Here is a 20,979-nt window from a genome sequence, read left to right on the forward strand (position 1 = left end):
TATTTTATTCATTAATTGTATGTAGTTGTTGACTGTATATAAATATCGACAAAAAATCTCCACTTCCTTTCATTGTAGAAAAAAACAAGCCAAAATATCATTAGCATAAATTTAGCTTTATTTATTTATTTTGTGTTTATCTGGTCTTATACAATCTAAATCCAAGAGAATGTTCTCCTTGGACGACAAACAATCCTTGACCTTAATGACTCTGTTGGTATGATCATGAGCTAACAAACCAAATACTGGTTAAGCCAGTGATAATAACATTTAAAGTAAAGTAGTCTGATGTTAAAGAACATAAAAGCTGCAGATTCAATATTTCATGAAATAGGTCTGTGCAGGGTTACTGGTGTTTGCTAAACAACTGTCAATATAAAACATAATATTCAGCTTCATGGCCTTGGTCATTCACTCATAAATAATAATCTCTATGATGTTTTCTTAATTTTCCACTGTGTGTCAGGATATGTGTCTTCTCCCCATCATGTTAATATGGGTTTATCATGATTGGAAACTCTGAGACATACTGCGATATATTTAAACACTATAAGGAATAGAGCTGTGTTGCGCACATGTGATATAAACGTGCTGAAAATGTTCCAGCACTCTTTTTACATGAACCACAAACAGTGTCGCCACTGAACAATAAAGTTAAGAATCATTTACACTATAGATCATGCTAATTGGGGTAAGAAGACAGGTGATTATGATTTTAATGTGTGTTTGTGTGTAAGTGTGTGTGTGTATGTGTGTGTGTGTGTGTGTGTGTGTGCGTGCGTGCGTGCGTGTGTGTGTGTGTCTGTCTGTGTGTGTGAATGTACAGTAGACAGGTATTACATTGGAAATTCCTTCCAAACTTATCTCTGGCACTCAGCTGTAATCAGTAGTTTGATGATGAAGAACCAGAATAACTCTGAGATCACAAAATGTGGTTGCCTGGAAATAGACCATGTGTGGCTGTGTGGTCTTCGACTGGTTGTGCCTGTCTGACTCTGGAAAGCCGAGTGGGCCATCTATCGCTGCTGTTTTTACACTGATTAAGACACTGGTGAGGCACAAGAGTTAAGGAACATTTTAAGGACTTAATAGATCACGTACTTAATAGTGATCACTTACAGATGCACACTGGCAGGTATAACATAAATTACATTACATTTCAACAAAGTGTTCTAAGTGGGTTTATTTTTTAAATCAACAATTTTTTTTTCAGATCTGACAATACATAGCAGATATACAGTGTGACACACACATTTCTCTTTCAAAATGTAATAAATAGTCTCAACAATAATGAAGCCACACTCAGAAGCAGTTCTAACTGAAATGACAGACAGATATTCTAAAACAAAATCCAAATAATTGGATGGAAAGGAGAAACCAAAGTCGTCAGTGTCCAACCATCTCCACTTATTGGCTGGCCGGCACCATGTTTGATATTAGTAGGTGTGAAGGAGTGTGAGAGAGGAAAAAGCTACTTATGGGTTTTGAGGCTGTAAAAAGAGGCATTTCAATCTAAATCATTAAAATGAAGGTTGTATATGTCCCCTTTGGCTTTCACTATTTTGGCCTAAAACTAAACCATCTTTATTTGATTCTAAATAATATTTGTTGTCTGGGCAGAGAAAAAGCACTTATTCAAACCTCTACATGCTCCGTGTAGACAGGCGGCATTGACCTTGACCAAACCCACAGCTGAACCTCCATCTCAGCTCTAGTTATAATTTAATCCTCTCAGGCTCATTTTAAGATAACTCAGCGACAGGTAGAACAGGTATGTGGGTGGTCCGGGGTCATGGGTCAACTCAGCTAGTGACACTGATAAGCTTCCGTCACATCACTGTGTCATATTAGACGTCTTTACTGGGCGAACCATAACCAGCCAATAACTGACTTATTCAGCTGAGGGTTGTGTTTTGTTACATCAACAATGATGCTGGTTAATCGGTGCATAATAATGGTGTATGTTATCAAATATTACACCTTGTTTATTGTGTTTCATTAAATCCTGCTTATGTGAAAAATGTCACTAGTACCTTCTGTTCCCCTGGACTACCACACCACTCTCTCTCCTCCTGCCAGTATTCTGGCTGTGAAACCTGAGCCAGGGGCCAAATATAGCCCCACACAGTGAGCAGATAGGGACCGGGACAGATGGGACAGCAGGCCACTGCAGAGACAGTTCGCAATTGGACCCTGAACCTGAGAGGTCCTGCCGACCGTCTGACCAATAAGGCTGCTCTTCTAGGAAGAGAAGCTTCTTTTTTGGCTCATTCTTACAAAATAAACACGATAAACCTGGAACCACAAAACCCAGAGAGAGTTTGGACAAAAAGCCCATTTTAAGGTGAGTTTTCAATTTCTTCTTGTTGATACTCTCAGCTGCTTTCTATAGTTTGGAGCCAAATTCATTAGCTAAAATATGAATTAGGATCTCATGTAACCTGACAGACATTTTTAATCATAGTCTTCATATTGGCTACATCAGCCCAAACATTGTGTGAAGCTTTGAAGCTGTCGTGTTTTTAAGTACACGTCTGATTAATTCACAATTAAATGTCTGTTTCTATTAAATATTTGAAGGTTTAGTAAATCAAGGACATGACATGAAGTAGTGGAAACTGTAACAGCGCTGACAGTCATTAACATTTTGTCAATCAGTCTCAAATTTTCCACATTCATATTTAATCAGCCCGGTGCCGTCGTGCATGTTCTCTTTAGACAATGGGATGTCTGAGGGACAATGTCTGGGTTTAATGCTTGAGCCCGGGTACTGTCTGTGAACGCTTTTGCACCTCCAGTCTTACCTGTGAGTGTGTTCGAACGTAGGGACTGAGTTTAGAGGGTCTGTGTCCTGGGCTGAGGGTGGGTGGGGTTGCAGTGCTGCTGTGAAACATAGCCCAGGAGATTAAAAATAACAACAGCTGGTCTTCAGGACACCATGAGGCGCCGAATGTGTAGCGGCACCAATAGTTTGTCGTGTCAAGACTTCAGAGATCACAAACACTTGTGACCTATATTACAGCTGATTTTTAAATGTGAAACACTTACATGTTAATAGCATCAAGTGTTATGAATGTGAAGCCCCTCCTCCCCTGTTTACAAAAAAGCACAGCTATATTTGTACATGAATGTATTCTTTCTAAGAATGAATCAAAACATATGTAGTTAGATATATATTTGATCCATTACCGTTATGTTTCCATCCATGTTGAGAGTAATGGGACTGTTGACAGAGGTATGCGTTCAGCTGTTTGAGATTCTAGTATTTATTATGTTAATAGGTCTTGCAACATCAGTTCACTGACTGTTTCTCTCCTTTGGTACAAAGCAGTACTTCTGTTCATGCTAAAAAAGAATCAGTCATCCATGCATCCATTATTTACCACTTATTAATTGAAAAAATAATCACTCAGTTCACAGAAATTAAATCTGTGACTTTGGACCATTTTGCAAAACTATTGGCTAATTATTTAAAAAGCAATAAGAGGCTTTATCCATTAATCCTGTAATTAATCTAATAAAGGACATTTTTAGCAGTGTGATGGGTTAAAATGTTCTCACACAGAGCGAGTAATGCCAGTCATGTTGACTATGACCTCAGTAAAGGCCTTTGCTAATTCCGACCAACTGTGTCTGACTCATCCCGCCAGCTCTGGCTGCTCGAGGGAGAGTGATCGTCCACATTGTAAACATGTGTTATTTTGGTGGCTAATGGAAGTTGTTTTGTATTTCAGGATGCAGGACGGGAGTTGGAAACATCCACTCCCCTTCTCTCCGCTGCTAAAGGACTCAGCAGCAGGCGGGGCATTGGAGGGTGATGGAGGTGTGTTTTCTGAGGCATCCTCCGATGGGGAGCTCTACCTGGACACTGTGGCAGAGCAGGATTCTGGAGACGGGGACTTTGCAGATCTCACTGCCTTCTTAAGTGCAGAAGAGATTAATCATAGTCTGGACCTGGCCCGGGAGGCCTTTGGTGATCCATATGCATGTGAAGATCCATGCGCCTCTAATCCCACACCCAAGGAGCAGGCTCTCCAACCAATGCTCCCCCCTGCTGTGAACATCCAGACCACTGAAAACCTCACCACAAGCTCAAACGTACAACACCTGACCAAAGCCCCCGTCCCAGATGACAACGGAGCAGGTAGAGTCTCCTCTGGCCAGAACACTGTCCCGAGCAAACCTGTACAGGTGTCCAGTGAGGCTCCGTCCTCTGCTCAGAAGGTTGTCCGCCACAAACCCCTCCAAACACTTTATAAGCAGGATAAACCCAGGCTTGTTCATGCAGACCTGGAGCTGAACGACCGGATGTCTTCAGCCACAGAGTTCTGTAGCCGAGCCGCCACGTTCATTGAGGAGCTGTCGTCCATTTTTAAAGGTTCTCCTCACCTGGAGCAGCAGATGGAGGACGACTCCTCCTCTCCTGACAGTGGCTATCTGTCTCCCAGGAGCCAGCAGCCAGTCCCGCAGGGCTCCGTCCCTGCTCCCCCTCTGCCTCCTATCCAGCAGGAGCAGACACAGTGCAACCAGACAGACACGGGCCCTCAGCCTGGGGGCTCGGTGGGAGTCACAGCTGCAGCAGGGCACCAGCACTCTGGAGCTCCAACAACAACCGGGCCCCTGTCCCCTCCTCAATTCCTCCAGAAGCTGAAGAGTCAGGAGGTGGCAGAAGGAAGCCCCATCCGTCTGGAATGTCGAGTGACAGGAAACCCGCTCCCACTCATCAGGTAAAGTTAACCTGCCTTTTTATGACTCTGATGTGAACAATGTGAGATTTGACATCTTTGACATCTCAAAACAGTTCCTGGGAAAAACAACATAGCTAAATCGCTACATAGAGAGACTCGAGTAGATAATAATTGAAACATTGTGAAATGAATAATACACCTTTATTTGTTTGTGTTACAAAAATATACAGCTTTTATCAAAATGCATTTTGTTGCTGTTCCAGTGACCATTACAGTGAAGAATGCTTTCTCGTTTAAGTCATATATTAAGCCAGTATTCCAGTGTTGTTTGAGGTGAAATGATTGACAGTGAAAATATAGAAAATAAACCCTGGGGGAAATTAGATAAAAATGAGAATGTAACGATCACTGTGGTAGTCTATACTTAATAACTGTTTGATTTCAAATCTAAATTTGTTTAATTTTAATTTTATCTAGTTTGTATTATTGATGAATTCATTTTTTTAAATTTTTTTATCTCTTTAAGTGTTTGCACATTTCGTAGATGATTCATTAATTGATAATTAGCTTTCATGTTAGAGATTTTCACCACATCACGTTTACAAAGGAATTGTTTCCTTACTCATTTTCTCATGTCTTGTTTTCAGTTTGTTGGGGAACATCATTTGCTTTCACCAGGATCTGATCTGGATGAATTTTCTCAAACTCAATGCTGCTTGTGTCGATGTGACAGCGGCAGTTCACACACAACAAAAACGTGTCGTGTAGGAATCCTGTAGTTTTTCATAGTTTTGACAGTTGTTGTTGAGTTGTTGACTCTGCTGGCCAGGTGGAGGTGGGACTCTGTGTAAAGCAGCTCTCTCTCTTTGCTGTTAATTTGTTCATGATGTGTTCAGCAGTCTGGGCTCCATCTCTCTGATACTGAAAAGCATGGACACTACTTCAGTTTGTTCAGACATGTTTAGGGGGCAGACATTTATAATTGTGTATATAATTTAGAGACAGACCAGGAATCATTTTGTAACCATCACATTTGAGCTCTTTCAGACATGTTGTTGTAATGAAAATAATAATAACAATCACATAACAATAAACATATAATTACCCAACAGAACTAAAAAGATTTCTACAAACATTGTTAACAAACAGATGACATTGCATCAAACATTTAAAAACAAGTGGCTGCATCGGAATAACTTTAAAATGTAGGGCTTCGACCACACTTGTTGGAGGTAAGGCCATTGCAGCATTAGAGTGTCAGTCTGGTTAGTCATGGTTTTGAGATATGTGTCTCAGATTTATGTTGCCACCAATACAATGGAATTTTACTTGTGGTCCTTACAGTATTAAATAAATTCAGTTTAAAATTGGCATCATCTTATCTTTCTAATATATGCACTGCTGCTACCCTGGGTGATCCACTTAGCACAATTATATTCATGTTTAATGGGACTTTATGTTTGGTTAAAAGTTGTGTTGAGAACAAACTATGCAGAGACAATGCTGCTGAATGTTTTAAATTAAAAATGAAATTCCAACTGCTGTAAAACAACAAACAAAATTCCTTTTACTGCCATTGCATTAAATTTATAATTGAAAAGTCTATTACACCAAAACTTTTCTCATAACAAAGTTGTAGTGGGGCTAGGGAAAAAAAGGTCCTCTCGTATTTTAGCTGAAAAAAAGTTGAAGAAAAGTGATTCTCCAGGTCTAGTTTGAATCCAAGATGTTCAATGAACCTGACCCACGAACACACTGACCTACACTATAAGAATAGCCCTTTATATCACAGTGTCTGTGATGCTGAGCAGACCCAGTGTCAGGATCCAGCCTCTCTGGCCTGGCCATTGGCGATAAGGAGAGGTGCTCGGCAGCCGGGGGTGAGAGACACCAATGTGTTGACAAGCAGAGCAACTGGTTTTTGACTTGTGGGGGGGGGTTCCACTCTGTGTACGTACATTTATCCATTGGTACCTGAGCCAGTTGTCAAATTTATACCTGGATGAACTGTTATTCCTGTGGAGGGGACATCACCCGCTGTCCCTGGTTATTTGCACCGGTTCATCAGCAAACTAAAAATACACTCCTCTCTTGTTTCTAGATATGTTGGCCTCACAGATCAGTGGAGTTGTTTGCTGTTTACTATAGAGACATACCTGAACAAGTATTTATCTACTGTATTTGGTTGTGATGACTTCAGTGGTATGAGGATGGCCTCCCTGCACACTGTGTGTTTTCTTTTTCTCCTCTTGAAACATTACAGGCTGAAATTCCGTTTCACTTTTTAAACATACATCGACTCAGTCAGTCCCTTTAAATTCATTCAGGCGCCAAATCTCACACATTTCATAAAGACCGATGAAATATTAGCTTGGAGAACGATGAAATGTTGAAGAGCTGATCTTCTCCCTGATCTTGATCTGCACCAAAATCTATTAGCTTCTTCCGTGACCCATTGCAAATCCTTACACTAAGTTTCGTGGAAATCTGTCCAGTTGACTTTGTGTGATCTTGCTCACTTACAAACAAACAAACAGACAAGGGTGAAAACATAACCTCCCTGGTGGAGGTAATGGTTAAACCTTTATACTCAGAATAGCTGCTTTAAATTACTGCTTAACTCTAAAATTAGCTGAAACTGTCCAGCACTGCACTCAATCATTAAAATAGTGAAACTAATTTGCCAAAGGTTACCCTTTTACATTGTCCATATGTTTCCCTTTATGTCAGAATTACCTTTTGAAACCTTATGATCTTGCCCAGCATTTGAAATAATGTGCGTTTAACTAGTCCTCCTCCTGACTCCTTTTATTATACTACAGCCTCCTGCGGAGCGAGAGAGTTTCAGTTTCAGTGCGTTTCGAGCACGCGCTGCGTTTTTAGGTGTTTGTGTAATCAGAGGACATAAAGGCAGCGGCCCAGGACGTGTATCTCCCCAGTGGGCTGTGAGGGGCCTCTTCTGTAGCTGTATAAATAGTCTTCAGGCAAACAGGAGCCAGGCACAGGAATGCAGGCAATGCAATGACAAGGCGTTTTTTATCACCAGGCTCAACATCTCCCCACACCTTCTTGGGGAAGAGGAAGGTGTGGAGCCGCGGGCACTACATGTCCTGTATCAGAGAAAAATGAATAGACAGCTGAGAGGAGTGATGTGGAAAAATGAAAGTGTAGAACAATAAACTTCTCCTTGTAATTTAATTATCTACGTATAGTTTACAAGTGTCTGTAAAAGTTGAAAGGTGAATTCACTTGCTACCTCGGGACTTAGGTGGATTAGGAATAAAAAACTGGACAGATTTCCTCTGAACTTTGTGTGAGGATGTGGTACAAGTCAGGAAAGAACCAGTTATATTTTGGTGAGGAACCAGATTAGGGGCAGATTTGTTTGGTTTCACTCATCATTGTGAAATAGGGAGTTTTTTCATCCCTTTTTTGATGATACTTTTTGATGAAACCAGGCAAGTTGAGGGGAATGATATTTATGATCCAAATAAGTTAGTTGGTTAGTTAAACTTTATTTCAGACTCTTGGTCCATAGCAGTATAGATATAGATTAAAACACATACTGACTTAGTTCCAATGCTCCCAAAAATAAAAAATAAACAAGTGAATTTAAATGTGGTTTCATGAGGGGACTTTTGGGCCTTGGCAGGTTATGTGCCCCACTGATTGACATTTCAGTTGTTGAATGACATGGAAGGATATTGGGACTGGTTGCAGAATTGTTTGTGTGCTGAAAAAAAGTGACTGTCGACTACTTGCTGTGGACACTAGAGGGCAGCAAATAATCTATTTCACAAAATATAATTGCATGTCCCCAAGAAGCTTCTTCTGGAGAAAAAAAATATATGTAAAGATATGTAAAGTTGCAAGAAGAATTAGCAAATGTAATATAAGTTGGAGATAAAACTCAGTGTTTTTTCTGCTGGACTGTTAGTTGTGTGAGATGAATATGCAGTATAAGTGAATGCAGAGGTTCCTGAGGATCACATCCCTTTGCTCTGCTTAACTGTTAAATCAACACTTATGAATTTGCTGGTGTATTTCAAGACCTTTTCATCCTTTTCACAAATCTGCATCCTTCCTACAACAGTAACCACATGCTCAAACATGTTTGTATGTTGTTCACACTCATGTCTAAAATTTGCACCCACTGAGCTGCTTGTAAATCAAAGCAGTGTGTCAGCTGGACGTGACTGACTATATGCTGTGTGTGATCTTTTCTGTGCGTCTCGTGGTTACACACATCACACCCGTACTATATGCATGTTTTTTATATGCTCCTCTGGAAAGTTAATGGCTTCCATTCACCCTAACAATTTGCCCTTGAGAGCTGTTATTGGTATGAAGTATGCCGATGTGTGTGCATGCATGTTTCCTTTAAACTCCTACAAAGGCTGAACGCCTGATTTCCATTAAGTGTTAATTTCCCATGGGCAGCGTCTTTGATGCAGCTGCCAGTCTAAGCAGGTGATGCACCTCCTCACCTCCGTCTCAGCTCTCTCAGGCTAATGAGTTCCTGCTGAGCCGATGCCAGCTTTCTGCACGGCCAGTGAAAGAGGCATTCCTCATGGTTGGGCGCTGGGCGCGGCGCTCTGTGGTCAGCCGCAATTTGTCTCGGCCGGAGAGTCTTATGGCACTGAAAGCCTGGTATTCTTCAAAATGTCCTCACGCTCCCCACGCACACAATGTTTTATGCAGTGCTCTGTACATAATGATGCATCTCTGGTATTGGGTTGGTGTGCGTGAGTTGTATCCTTGTGGGAACCACTTTGTGCATTTTTGCAGTCTGAGGTCATTTCGGCCTTTCTTTACTTCTTCAGGAGGCTATAGTTTTGGGTTAAGATTTGCTGTTGGCATGAAAGAATAGTGTCAGACCCTTGTGTGTGTGTGTGTGTGTGTGTGTGTGTATGTGTGCCTGTACTTATATATTTGTGAGGACAATTTTGAGCACAGACCTTACAGAGTTAAGACATTTTTGGAAAGAGAGGACATTTCTGGTCCTCACTTTTTCAAATGCTTGTTTGAGGGCTAAGACTTGCAATTAAGGTAAGGGTGAGAAATAGATTTAGGTAAGGTTTAGGATTAGTCATTTAGTTGTGATGGTTATCGGTAAAGGGGCTGGCAAATGCATTATGCCGATGAGTGCCCTCACTATAGAGGTAAAATAATGTGTGTGTGTTTCCATGCTAAAGAGAGCATTTCTAAACAGGAGTGATGGTGTGAGGTGCGGTTGTGCACAACACTAAACACGCTGCGGGCGCCTGATGACTGATTTCTCACTATTTCAGTGCACTGCAGAGCAGACAGAGAAAATCTATCTCCAACTGTGGCGTGCTCAGCAAGCTATTTTAGGCATTTTTGTCTGATGCTCTTCTATGTCATTACCCTGCCGCCATTTCAAAACTTGACTTGGGGTTGAATGAAGAGGAAAAGGCTGTTGTAGAGAGCAGCCATGGACTTTTGGTTTCAACCCAATGCACAAAACCACAGGGGAAACTTTTGGAAGATGAGAAGCTGCTGAAGAATTCTGTGAAATCTACACAAAGCGTCTTCAACGTCAGGAGGAGTCGACATTCCTTGAGTTGATGATGGAATTTGTTGTCAAATACAAAGTATGATACTTGTTTGAATCAAACACACATTAAATCACACACATGTGAACTAATTCATGTATTTTGAAAAGAAATCTTAATATTTCCTGAATTGTCTTATATTTCCCTGGGGATGTGTTCTAATCAAACTCTAAACTCTTTCACTACAAGAATACAAAGGGCTTCACCCTCTAATGTACATAGCTCAAACACTGAATAAATTAATCGTTCTACAGCCCAAAAATTTCAATTAAAATGAGAGTTTAGTTCAGTTTAGTTTAGTGAGGAAGTGCACAAACATTTTACTTTTGTAAAAGTATAAATAATAGACAAAACATTGTCAGGTAAAAGTAAAAGTATCACATTAACTTTTTTACTTGAGTTATGTTATTGAGTAATGAGGTAGTATTTCCTTTAAAAGCACTAAGAGTCCAAAATATCTGGTGTTTCTTAACCAGTGATGCTGCTGCAGGATGTAGTGGAGTAGAAAGTACAGATATTTGCTGATCAATGTTAAATAAAAGTACTTTGTATAAAAGTACTTAATTATACAATGTACGGATATATAAAAAATGTCCTAAAGTAAGGTAACTAAGTAAATGTACTCTAGGTCCAAGTCACTGATACACAATGTTGTCAATGTCAGTTTTTTGATGACAAAAGTCTCGAAGAGAATACAAAATATTCTCAACGTTAAACAAAAAAAAAAAAAAAAAAATGTTTTAGGGATCATTTACAGTCATAAAATCACATAAGAAAACAAATATAATGTTATATTATACTGTCTCTCCCTTGCTTGTCTGTACATGTGTGTAATGCCAAACACATCACAGCACAAACTAACTTATAACTCGTAACTGTTAGTGGAGAATAAGTTGAACTGATCTCTGACATTCATACATTAAAGATAAAAGTTATTTTCAACATTTTAGTATTAATATTAGTGTGTCATTTAGTTTTATACAATTTTAGATTGTAAAAAAGAAAATGGACACCATGCAAAGGTTTGCTAACACCAAGAGATTCTAGCACTCGGATAACCTATACCAGGGTCTTAGATCTTATTTCATCATCATCATCATTAGGAAAGGCAAAGTGATTCAGATTTCCAAGGTCTATAAACATGGTCTGTGTTCTTGGCAGAAAGTAGTCACCATACCAGCTAACCAGTAGCCCTTCCTCCTACATCGTGTGAAACAGACTGGGTATGAGATCTTAGTGGGTGACCCGTTGCTGACTCATGACGTAGCACAACTGAAATCCCGAGTGTTGGGCCTGTTTCAGGAAGGCAGTAATTTTTAATTCTCCCTCATGGGCTCATTTGATCTCTGAAGGAGGGGGGGGGGGGAGATCGCTGGTATTTTTATACCTGCTTTTTTCAATTTTGCAAGCATGATGTCATTTCATATTAAGGCTTCAAATAATAAGAGTGTCTGGAGTGACTGTGGGTGTGAGGTCTCATACTTAAATTGATACTACGTGGGGACTATTCAACAAAGGCCGAACATTCCTGAAACATGAAAACATTTAAGACGGAGGAACTTTAACGACTGATACTGTATGGAGATTTTGCGAGTTGATGTGAGGTAGTCAGTTTGACGTATTGCTTAGTTCGCACCATACTGATAACCGACTGTGTGTGTTATATGCGTACAACGGCGTGTTTAGAGCGTGAGTGCATTTGAGCTTGTTCGCTGCACACTGCCAAATAATGTTGTGATGTAAGCATAACTAGACAAAGCTACTTTCATGTATCACTGTCGAATCTGGCCTGCCGCAGATTAGCCTCATCGAGGGCAGTAAAACATTCAGACGGATGCACGTCAGCGTTATTCCTCACTGGTACGTTAATGTGACAAATGGGGCTGTTGAGCCCGAGCCTCTACGGTGGCCCCCGGCCGTGCACTGGCCTGGAGACAGAGTGTGAAGTTTCACCCAATGAGGTGAGACTTTTCCTTTTCCTCTTCCAGCTACGGATTCTTGGAGGCTCCTGACCTTGACCCCTGAACAAACACAGTCCCAGAATCACTCTAAGCTCCTGACAGCCATCTTCCAGGACTATACAGCGAAGAAGGCAGCACTGAACACATCTTAAACCGTGATACTTGTCTTTCCAATACTCTTCAGAAGGCAAGACAACAGAGGGCTCAAATCAAAAGTTCATTCCCTTTTCCTATTTATAAGGTAAGAGTAACTGACAGCATTTAAGTATTACCTTGTACATACCTTATAAGCGTAAGTACAACTGTATTATATTTACAAGTGACAATCCAGAGGAAAACTCTGATAATGTTTTCTTTGTGCATGAAGCATATACGCAGCCAAAAGTAGTCTGGGCTCATGAAAGAAACATACTGAAATCACATTAGTGGGTGAGTCTTGTTCTCCATGATAGAGGATTAAGTTTCTGGGGTTCAAAACTATTTAATTTGGTATACATTATATAGTTGACATTATAAAGGAAGGAATGTTCTCCTTCTATCTTCAGTCTATGTAAAGAGAGTCAATAAATCATCACAAAGCTTAGCAGCCAGTCGAGAAAGGGTTAAATAAGAGAGGGAGTAGAAGTCAGGCTAGACGGAAATGAGATTTGTAGAGAATTATATAAGTGGATCAGTGACAGTTGAAGAAGTGGAATACCAGATTTAATATGAAGCATGTCTGTTGTGGACAAAGGCACCAGTCATGCACGGCAGGAGGAGAGTAATCCAAGACAAGTACAACAGGAGGATGGGCAGAGGTAGCTCCATAAATCTTGACTCTGTACTGAGGCCTCTTCCAGAGAGCAAGCCTGTTTGACCTCACCGGTAAACACGCACGCACCGTACCACAGCCATTAACCAACGGTGGTCAGTCAGTCACACTCGAATACTCAAACTACAATCAATCAGATCACAAGAGCTCAGGTTACATGAGTTACACACAAAACACAGGTTAACAAAAAAGGTTGCCAGACACACTTCAACATGATTGGAGTTTGCAGGGCATTGCAGCGCTCAGTGAGGGTTTGGAGTTTAGAGTCATCCAGGGCCTCTGGGTCTGTTCCGCAGCTGGGCCGTGGACCAGTAAGCACCAGGTTACATTCATCTGTTCACCTGGGAAATGACGCTCCGCCATTCTTTTCGCTTGATAAGGCACAGTCATTAGATTCAGCTTACGGTAATCTGCCGTTTGATGAGATATTTTGGGCTGTTATTTTTTCTGGACGGCATATTCCTGTGTGGCTGCCAAAGTTCTGCGTTTGAAGTGGAGCCCAATTCAATTATGTATCTAAAAAATATTGAAGTGGTGGAATTTAGAGAGTGTGTGTGTGTGTTTGTGTTCTTTTCATCTGGATAGAAATAACAGCAGACTCCTCTCTTGGTGCCTCATGCTGTACAATGTGCGAACACACGATGTGCTCTTGGTTGTGAGAAAAATCCGAGGCTGCGCAGAGACGGTTGTTTTACGAGCAGATGAGAGGTCAAATGGGACTCGTAAAAACAAGCCTGAGTCTTCCTTCCCATGTGCATGTGACAGGATAACAGCTGCGTTAATGTCTTACATCAAAACTCTCTATTTGCATATCTGCTCCTTGGTCACCCCGTGCTCGTCTTTTCCATATCATATACAATGAATGCAATGCTTTTCCTTCCTTTCATTTCAGTGGTGAGACTCGTGGTGTCATGGGGGGATACAGTTGTATTGGAGGGTGTCTGGGTTCAGTTTCATATGAGGAAAGGAGGAGGAGGAGTGAAAGATGCTTCGCGTCTGGTGCACGTGTGTCTGCTCAGAGCTCAGATCTAAGTCCATAAATCCAAAGTGAGGAGGAGAGGTCATGGAGCTCAATCACTGACAGCCAACCCGGCCTGTTGTCTCTGTTGCCGTTTATCTCCTGCAGACTTTTGTTGGCAGAGTTTTTACAGTAACGTCTTGTCTTTTCAGGCTCCAACACGGCAGAATTATAGGGTGTTACTGATTCCCTCTTTGAGAGCAGACTAATACGTTTGAGCGCCATCTTGTCAGTGAGCTGCTCTCTACGCCCTGCCTCATGGATTTGACTCTGACTGGCCAAGGTTTGGCTTCAGGAAAAAAATGTGTTGATGTTGAGGAGCATCATCCACCCAAGCTCCAGGAGGGGTGGTGTGGCTGTCATGGCAACAGATGTTTTTGTATGTTTGTGTGTTTGCATGTTTGTGGTAAGGTCGTGGGTGGTTGGTTAGAGGGGGAACATGCGCTTTTTTCTTTTTCCTGCTATATTTACTTATGGGCAGATGATCAGAGGTATGCGGCTTCCTCTGTGTATAAGGACTTTCTTCACGCAGAAATTTCACCAAATTAACATAACATCAACTGCTACAGGACAAAGGCAAACAGGTAAATCATATTATAATAATTATTACTGTTTTAAAGCTATGAGTGTGACTTACATACGACCACAGATCTGCGCTCTGTGGGGCTCAGCTATTGCATTAACTCCATCTAATTGTTGTTCCCAGAAGGTTGTGATACAAACCGACAACAGACACAGGCCGTTCTGTGGTTTGTCTCCAGCTGTAATTACTCAGTGGTTATGGTAGAACATGGAAATTTGTAAAGTGATGAAATTCGCTGAACAGGATCTGACGTTAGCACTGACCATGTACTGTAAAAACCCTCTGAAGGTGTTTGAGAAGAAAGTTTGGTCTACGTTAGTAAGTTACCTCTTATATCATTTCTTTTAATAATAACTTCCTCCGCCATCAAACCACAACAGACAGAATTAACATCACTTGCACCCTCGGCTGGTTTTACAAACAGTAAAAAAAAGCAACAGTTGGCCGATGAGATCTCCGATGGTTCTTGCGAGATGTCCACCTCCTTTCACTTGAGACTTCATGTTGCTCTCTAAATAAGTGTGCTCATTTATTTAATAAAGCTGTTTTTTACAGCGTTTTATTTGACATTTCGAAGGATCTATCGTCCTCGCAGTATGACATCATGAGAGGACGTCCTCTCTGTTTTTGTTAGTGTCCTTTGGTCTCTGAGGAGCGAAAACAGTGGTTGCCACGACAACAACTTGGGGATTTGAACTGACCCCTGAAAGACCAACAGCAAAATCTTATGTGCAAATTGTTGTCTGATTTAATACGCATGGATTAATGTTTGACTGTTTGTGGTATGATGTGATTCCTAGGGTGCTCCAGTATAAACACTGACCTTGTCCAGTAGACCTCAAGGGGATCAATGGCTGGTCTTAATGAGCCGAAACGTCCTTTCTGAGGTCCTGGTTAAGGTCAGTGGTAAGTTATGAATTGTGGTTAGGTTAAGGTTAGGGTTAGCCATGAATTGGTCATGGTTAGGTTGGCTTAAAAACTCAGAACTCTAAATGAGTGTTACAGAGGTCAAGATATAAAAATACTTCTTCAGTAAAATTCCAGATTTAGTTCATTAAAAAATGAAGACATACTTAATAAAAACACAGATTTAGTATGAGTTATAATTAAATGATTCCTAAGGTTTACCTTGAGCTTCCCCTCAAGGTGGAATAAAAATGTCAAATAATAGATCAAGTCAAGATTATAGTTTAAAGAAAATTCCCATTAATTCATATACAAAATGTACGGGTAAATATGGTCAATAACTAAAAGTATTTTATTAAATATGCTGTGGATGCATAAACAAACCTGACAGTTTGTAGGTTAATGTAGTGTAGTCAATGCAAAGAGAATGTGTGTGTGGTCCAGGTATTACTCATGCTGTGGGGACATCTATTTACACAGTCACCTTATGGTGGCCAAAATCAAGTCCCCATTATGTAAATTAATAAATGTAATGACTTGTTTTAGAGTTAGGTTCATGTTCAGGTTAAGGTTACTAGTAGGTTTAGATATAGGTTAAGGTTAGAGTAAGGGTTAGGGTAAGAAAAGGTGTAACTATAAGGTTAGATAGAGTGAAAGTTAATGCAATGTCCTCAGAAGTAATGGAGACACGTGTGTGTGTGCGTGTGTGTGTGTGTTTGTGTGATTCTCTGATGGAGAACTTCTTTATTCTTACAGAGGAGGATGCCTGTAAGACAGAACAGTGTGTCTGAGATTAACTCCTGTTTTGTTGTTTTATTGTGCTATTAATGCTGTTATCACTACAAATGGGATGGAGCTTCTTCACACACCAAAAGAATCAGCATAAAAGAACCACATGATTACAGCGTGTGCCGCTGGGAACATTTTTAGTTTGGAGTGTTTTCCCTTTCCTCATAGATTATTATGTGAAACATTCTCACACACACACAGACACAAAGAGAGCAGGCCTTCCTAGTAACAAGCACCACAAATATTCCCACCTGTCACATCTGAGTAGTATGGGCGCTCTAGATCTTCAGTGACGGAGACTAAAATATCCCTACTTCCTCCCGTATGAAAGCCTGGACGAAGACTTAATCTCACCACACCCTTTCATTCTTCTGTGAATTGCACATCAAGCATCAACAAACCACAAATACCTGGGTTTTATATTCTGCTGACATTGGTGGATCTGAAGTCAGGAGTGTTTTATCGTCACATTGTGTGTGTGTATGTGAGAAGCATGAACAGACACAGTAGCCACGACCATCTGTCTTGTACTTGCCAGGTGCTACCAATTCAATGCGGGCCTATTTAGCTCCTGACTTATGTAAGCTATTTTTGTTCAGGCCTAACTGGGCTTTTTCAGTGGCCGACTTGCTTCTGGCACATGGGATTTATTAAGTAAAGGCCAGTTTATTCAGTGTCCTCACTTTTCCTGTAGTACAGTCCTGCAGCACTGTCGTCTTTTATCTCCATGATATCCCAGTCACACATCAGAGCCTCAGAGGTTTCCATGGGGACGGGGTCACTTGGCCGGAGCCCAGGGTTTGATGTGGTGCTTTTGATGGTCAGCAGACTGTGGCCCGCAGTTGTATAGGAGCAGAAAAAATCAGGTTTGCCTTTTGTTTGGGAGACGGATTCCAGAAAGAACACACATGGCCATGATTATGCTTGTTATAATGTTTGTAGCCCACAAAATCTATAATTTAGAAGATGTTTACCTGCGTCAGGCTTTGAGGGTGGTATGCGTGGGATTTTTCCTGGTTATAAGGAAGGGGCAAAAACATGCAGACAGTGGACTAATATGGACGGATTCAGTGTGGGCCACTCTGGAACAGGTTTTGAGTTCGAAATGATGTACTTTTTCTGCTCTTCTGTCTTGTGTGAAATTTGGCAGCTCTGGACTGCTCCCTCCCTCTCTACCCTTGGCTCAGTCTAAGCAGTGTGTGTGTGTGTGGGTGTGTGTGTGTGTGTGGGTGTGTGTGTGTGTGCGTGCGTGCGTGTGGGACTGTGTATGTGTGTTTATTTGTGTGTGTGTGTGTCTGACTATGTGAGTCAGAGTGCTGTCCCGGTGTTAGAGTGTCAGTGGCTCAGTATGTGTCAGGAGGAGAAGCTCTGCGAAGATCAAGGAACTCATTAGTGGCATTGGTTTAACTAAGTGGCAGTAGCACGACAGCTCGGGTAAGTTATGGATTGAACACTCAACATATCTTTGTTAGTGATGTTACTAACTGGTTAACTCAGGGCAAAGTCTAAATAATTAAATCTCTTATTTGATCAACACAGTCTATAACCACACATTATTGTCAGGAGGGGGGTCATCAGATGAGAGTACAGTCATGTGGTTTCATTTTCATTGAAGCTCACAGAGGATTTAGGTCTTTTTTGAGAACATTGCTAACTTTAAATTTTTGCTGTGTAAAAAGTTAATGTTGGTTTCTGAGACGACAGTTAATGGATTGAGTGTCATTTGTTTGAATGAACCCAATAGTAGTTTGCATTTTTTGTGAACAAAGAAAAACCTTTTTACAATACAGCTCTTGTCTCACGTAACAGAAAAGTAACTGTTAAGTTAAATTAAGTTAAATAAAGTTTCGTTGATTTTGTTTGTGTGCGTGTGTGTGTGTGTGTGTGTGTGTGTGTGTGTGTCTGTATGTGTACGTGGGGGTGGGGGGGATGTAACCCCTTGAGTGCAAACAAATTGTGAATTTGTAGCTCAGCTGCTGCACATCTCTCTCTCTCTCTCTCACACACACACACATACATTCATTCACTTCTACAATTTGTGTGGTATTAATATATACATTATGTTATCTTATACAGTTACTAATAATGTATTACTCACAACAGTTTGAATTTCACATTTTATATGAATAACCATGATGTAAACCACTGAGCGTAAACTGAGATCTTCTCTCCTGTCATGGATCATTTGATAATGTCTGTCTATGGACAACATGAGGGAGACTCTGCCAGTCCAGCTGACCCTCTCCCTTGTTTAACATTCCTAAGTGAAAAATATCCATCATTGCTTCCGGTCAGAGCTCAGACTGTCATATGCAGCTGTCTGCTGTCCACAATATTCCAGTGACCTCTGACCCATGGTCCTGAACTGTGATTAACAAGGCTTCATCATCTGACAACTTCTGCTGCTGTATTAAGATAAAGATTCCTGTGTCATTTTAATCAAGATATTTATGTTTGCATGCACTTCAGGCACATAGCACAACACTTAAACTAAGGTCACTCTCAATTCGGGGATGCTGATATTTCCTTCTAAGTCCAGATAACAACACTCAAACAAATGGACTACTACTTAAAATCTACTCTGTCTTTATTTAGATCACTAGCTTACAGTGATTAACTAAGCTTGAACAAAAATATTATGCTCAAAATAGTATTTCCCAAGATTTTAACTGTATCAGTACAAAATGATGATTAAAATGATTCAACTACACTCTGACAAACTATTAGGCTGAATAGACTGAAGCTACACTAATCATATTAATGGTGGGCGAATAACTCCACAGTCACATAAATCAAAAACTTATCATGGCCTTGTACAGTTAATATGGCCGACAAGTTATCAAATGCATGTTAAAATTCATATATGCATATTAGCATTAATTTGTTTGTTTTGTGTTATTTAGGTCCAGTGTACTTTTATAATTTTCCTCTTCTCTATTTGGTCTTCACTAGCTTGTCAGAACTGCGTCTTGTATATATGTGCCCAAATGGTGACCAGCTAGTTGCAAATCTTTTCTGCTGTTTGGTGCAGGCATTTATGGTACAGTAAAATTATTAGAGCACATTCAATTCACCACTAAAAAATATGGGCTATAAAACTGAGAGATTCTTAAATGCTCCATAGAGCTGAGGGCAACTGCAACTGCAACTTCTGTCAATCACTCGCAATCTAAACAACTTTGATCATTTGTTTATTTAACATAGCAACCAAGTGAGGGTCTCCGATGCTGTCATGGACCGTATATAAAGATGGATAGTGATTCCCAAAAGTGAAGCCAAATCATCTCAATCGCCTCCTATTGGCTGCCTCATCCATGTTAGTGGGTGGGACATGGACCAACCAAAAAAGTCAAAGAACACATCAAAAAATATTTCTTGTGCACGGCTAAAATATTGATCAGATACAGCTTCAAGTGCAGCTTCAATGTCATCACATAAAATTCACTTTTATCCGTGTGAAGTGCCGGTAAATGATGCATTATGTGTGGAAAAATTACATTTGTAAGGAGGGATGTGGTGGGCATAAGTATTTTTAGTTAGATTTTACTTCCAGACATTTCACTGAGACTTTGAGGGCTGCATTCACTGTTGGATTCCAGTCTGCATCCCTGGGAAGGAGGAAACCCAATCTGCTTTCCATCCTGTGCTCGGATGACTTATGAGATTTTTCTGTTGTGGATAATGAAACCAACGTTGGCTGCTTTAGAATTTGGGTCGTTTCAGTCGACTTCTATTGTAGTTAGTAATTAGGGATGAAGACTGCCTTCAGTGGCTTGATGCCGCCCTTCTTGTCCAGTTGCACTTTTGTTGACTCCTGTGGTCCATCAGTTCAAAACTTAACTCCGAGACCAAACCTAGAAGTAAAATCAAAGACAAACATGTCTGTGGAAATATACATCTTGTCTTCCCATGTCGTATATCTCCTAGTGATTGCTGATTGATTTGTGGCTGTTTTTTACAAGGTTTTTCACCCCTACATCCTGTCAAGGTCATTTTTTGTGATGGAACACTCCTTCTTACTTTCTCTCTTCCCTCTGCGCTCCGGCCTCCACTCGTTTGGGTTTGTGGTGAAATTGAGCCCTGCTTCATAAGATTTTCCATCAACAGCAGCAAATAACAACAGGGTCAGATGAGGAGAGTGTGGCCCTTAGCGTGCACTACTGAGGCCGGGGCAACAGGCCGGGGTTTGGCCCTGCCTGTGGTATGCTCTCTTCTTCAGAATGATAAAAGATTAGCATAGCGAGTAACATCAAACTGAGATCATCCTCCCGTTGATGATTAAGGCGTCATCTGGCCTCAATTGCCTTAAGTGAGATGTGTATGATTGCTTTCTTACATGCTAGAGAGCTGCTGACAGGCCGGTGGATGGCGATAGTGGTTTTGTCATCATCCTGGCTGGATCCAGTAGGGTAGAGAATGAATGAATAGGTGAGGTAATACTCTATTAACCTTCTGCTGTTTTGTACACATGTTCCGAATAGTTGTGTTTTATGATGGTATTGTGTAAAGAGGAAATGGGTGGTGAAGCTTTGTTCTGCCAAGAAACTTCTACCTTCACTCAGTTCCCTCCCTAATTTTCTTACACACCCTGCTTCCCCTCCGAACGGGCCTGCTGGTGGTTGAATTCCTCCTGTGCCTCCTGGACTG

General features: G+C 40.9%; 1 protein-coding gene across 4 annotated transcripts in view; it reads left to right on the forward strand.

Annotated features, from left to right (window-relative positions):
• The first annotated feature begins 2,199 nt into the window (after positions 1-2,199).
• palld (palladin, cytoskeletal associated protein) overlaps positions 2,200-20,979 on the forward strand; it is a 55,051-nt gene continuing 36,271 nt past the window's right edge. For all 4 annotated transcript variants that reach the window (XM_062395386.1, XM_062395388.1, XM_062395389.1 and 1 more), the window contains exons 1-2: positions 2,200-2,344; positions 3,735-4,727. In XM_062395386.1, coding sequence (XP_062251370.1) covers positions 3,736-4,727 — 992 coding nt within the window. In that variant the 5' untranslated portion in view covers positions 2,200-2,344; position 3,735. The remainder of the gene's footprint in view (positions 2,345-3,734; positions 4,728-20,979) is intronic.

This window comes from Platichthys flesus, chromosome 9 (assembly GCF_949316205.1).
Source record: "Platichthys flesus chromosome 9, fPlaFle2.1, whole genome shotgun sequence".
NCBI classification, from domain to species: Eukaryota; Metazoa; Chordata; class Actinopteri; order Pleuronectiformes; family Pleuronectidae; genus Platichthys; species Platichthys flesus.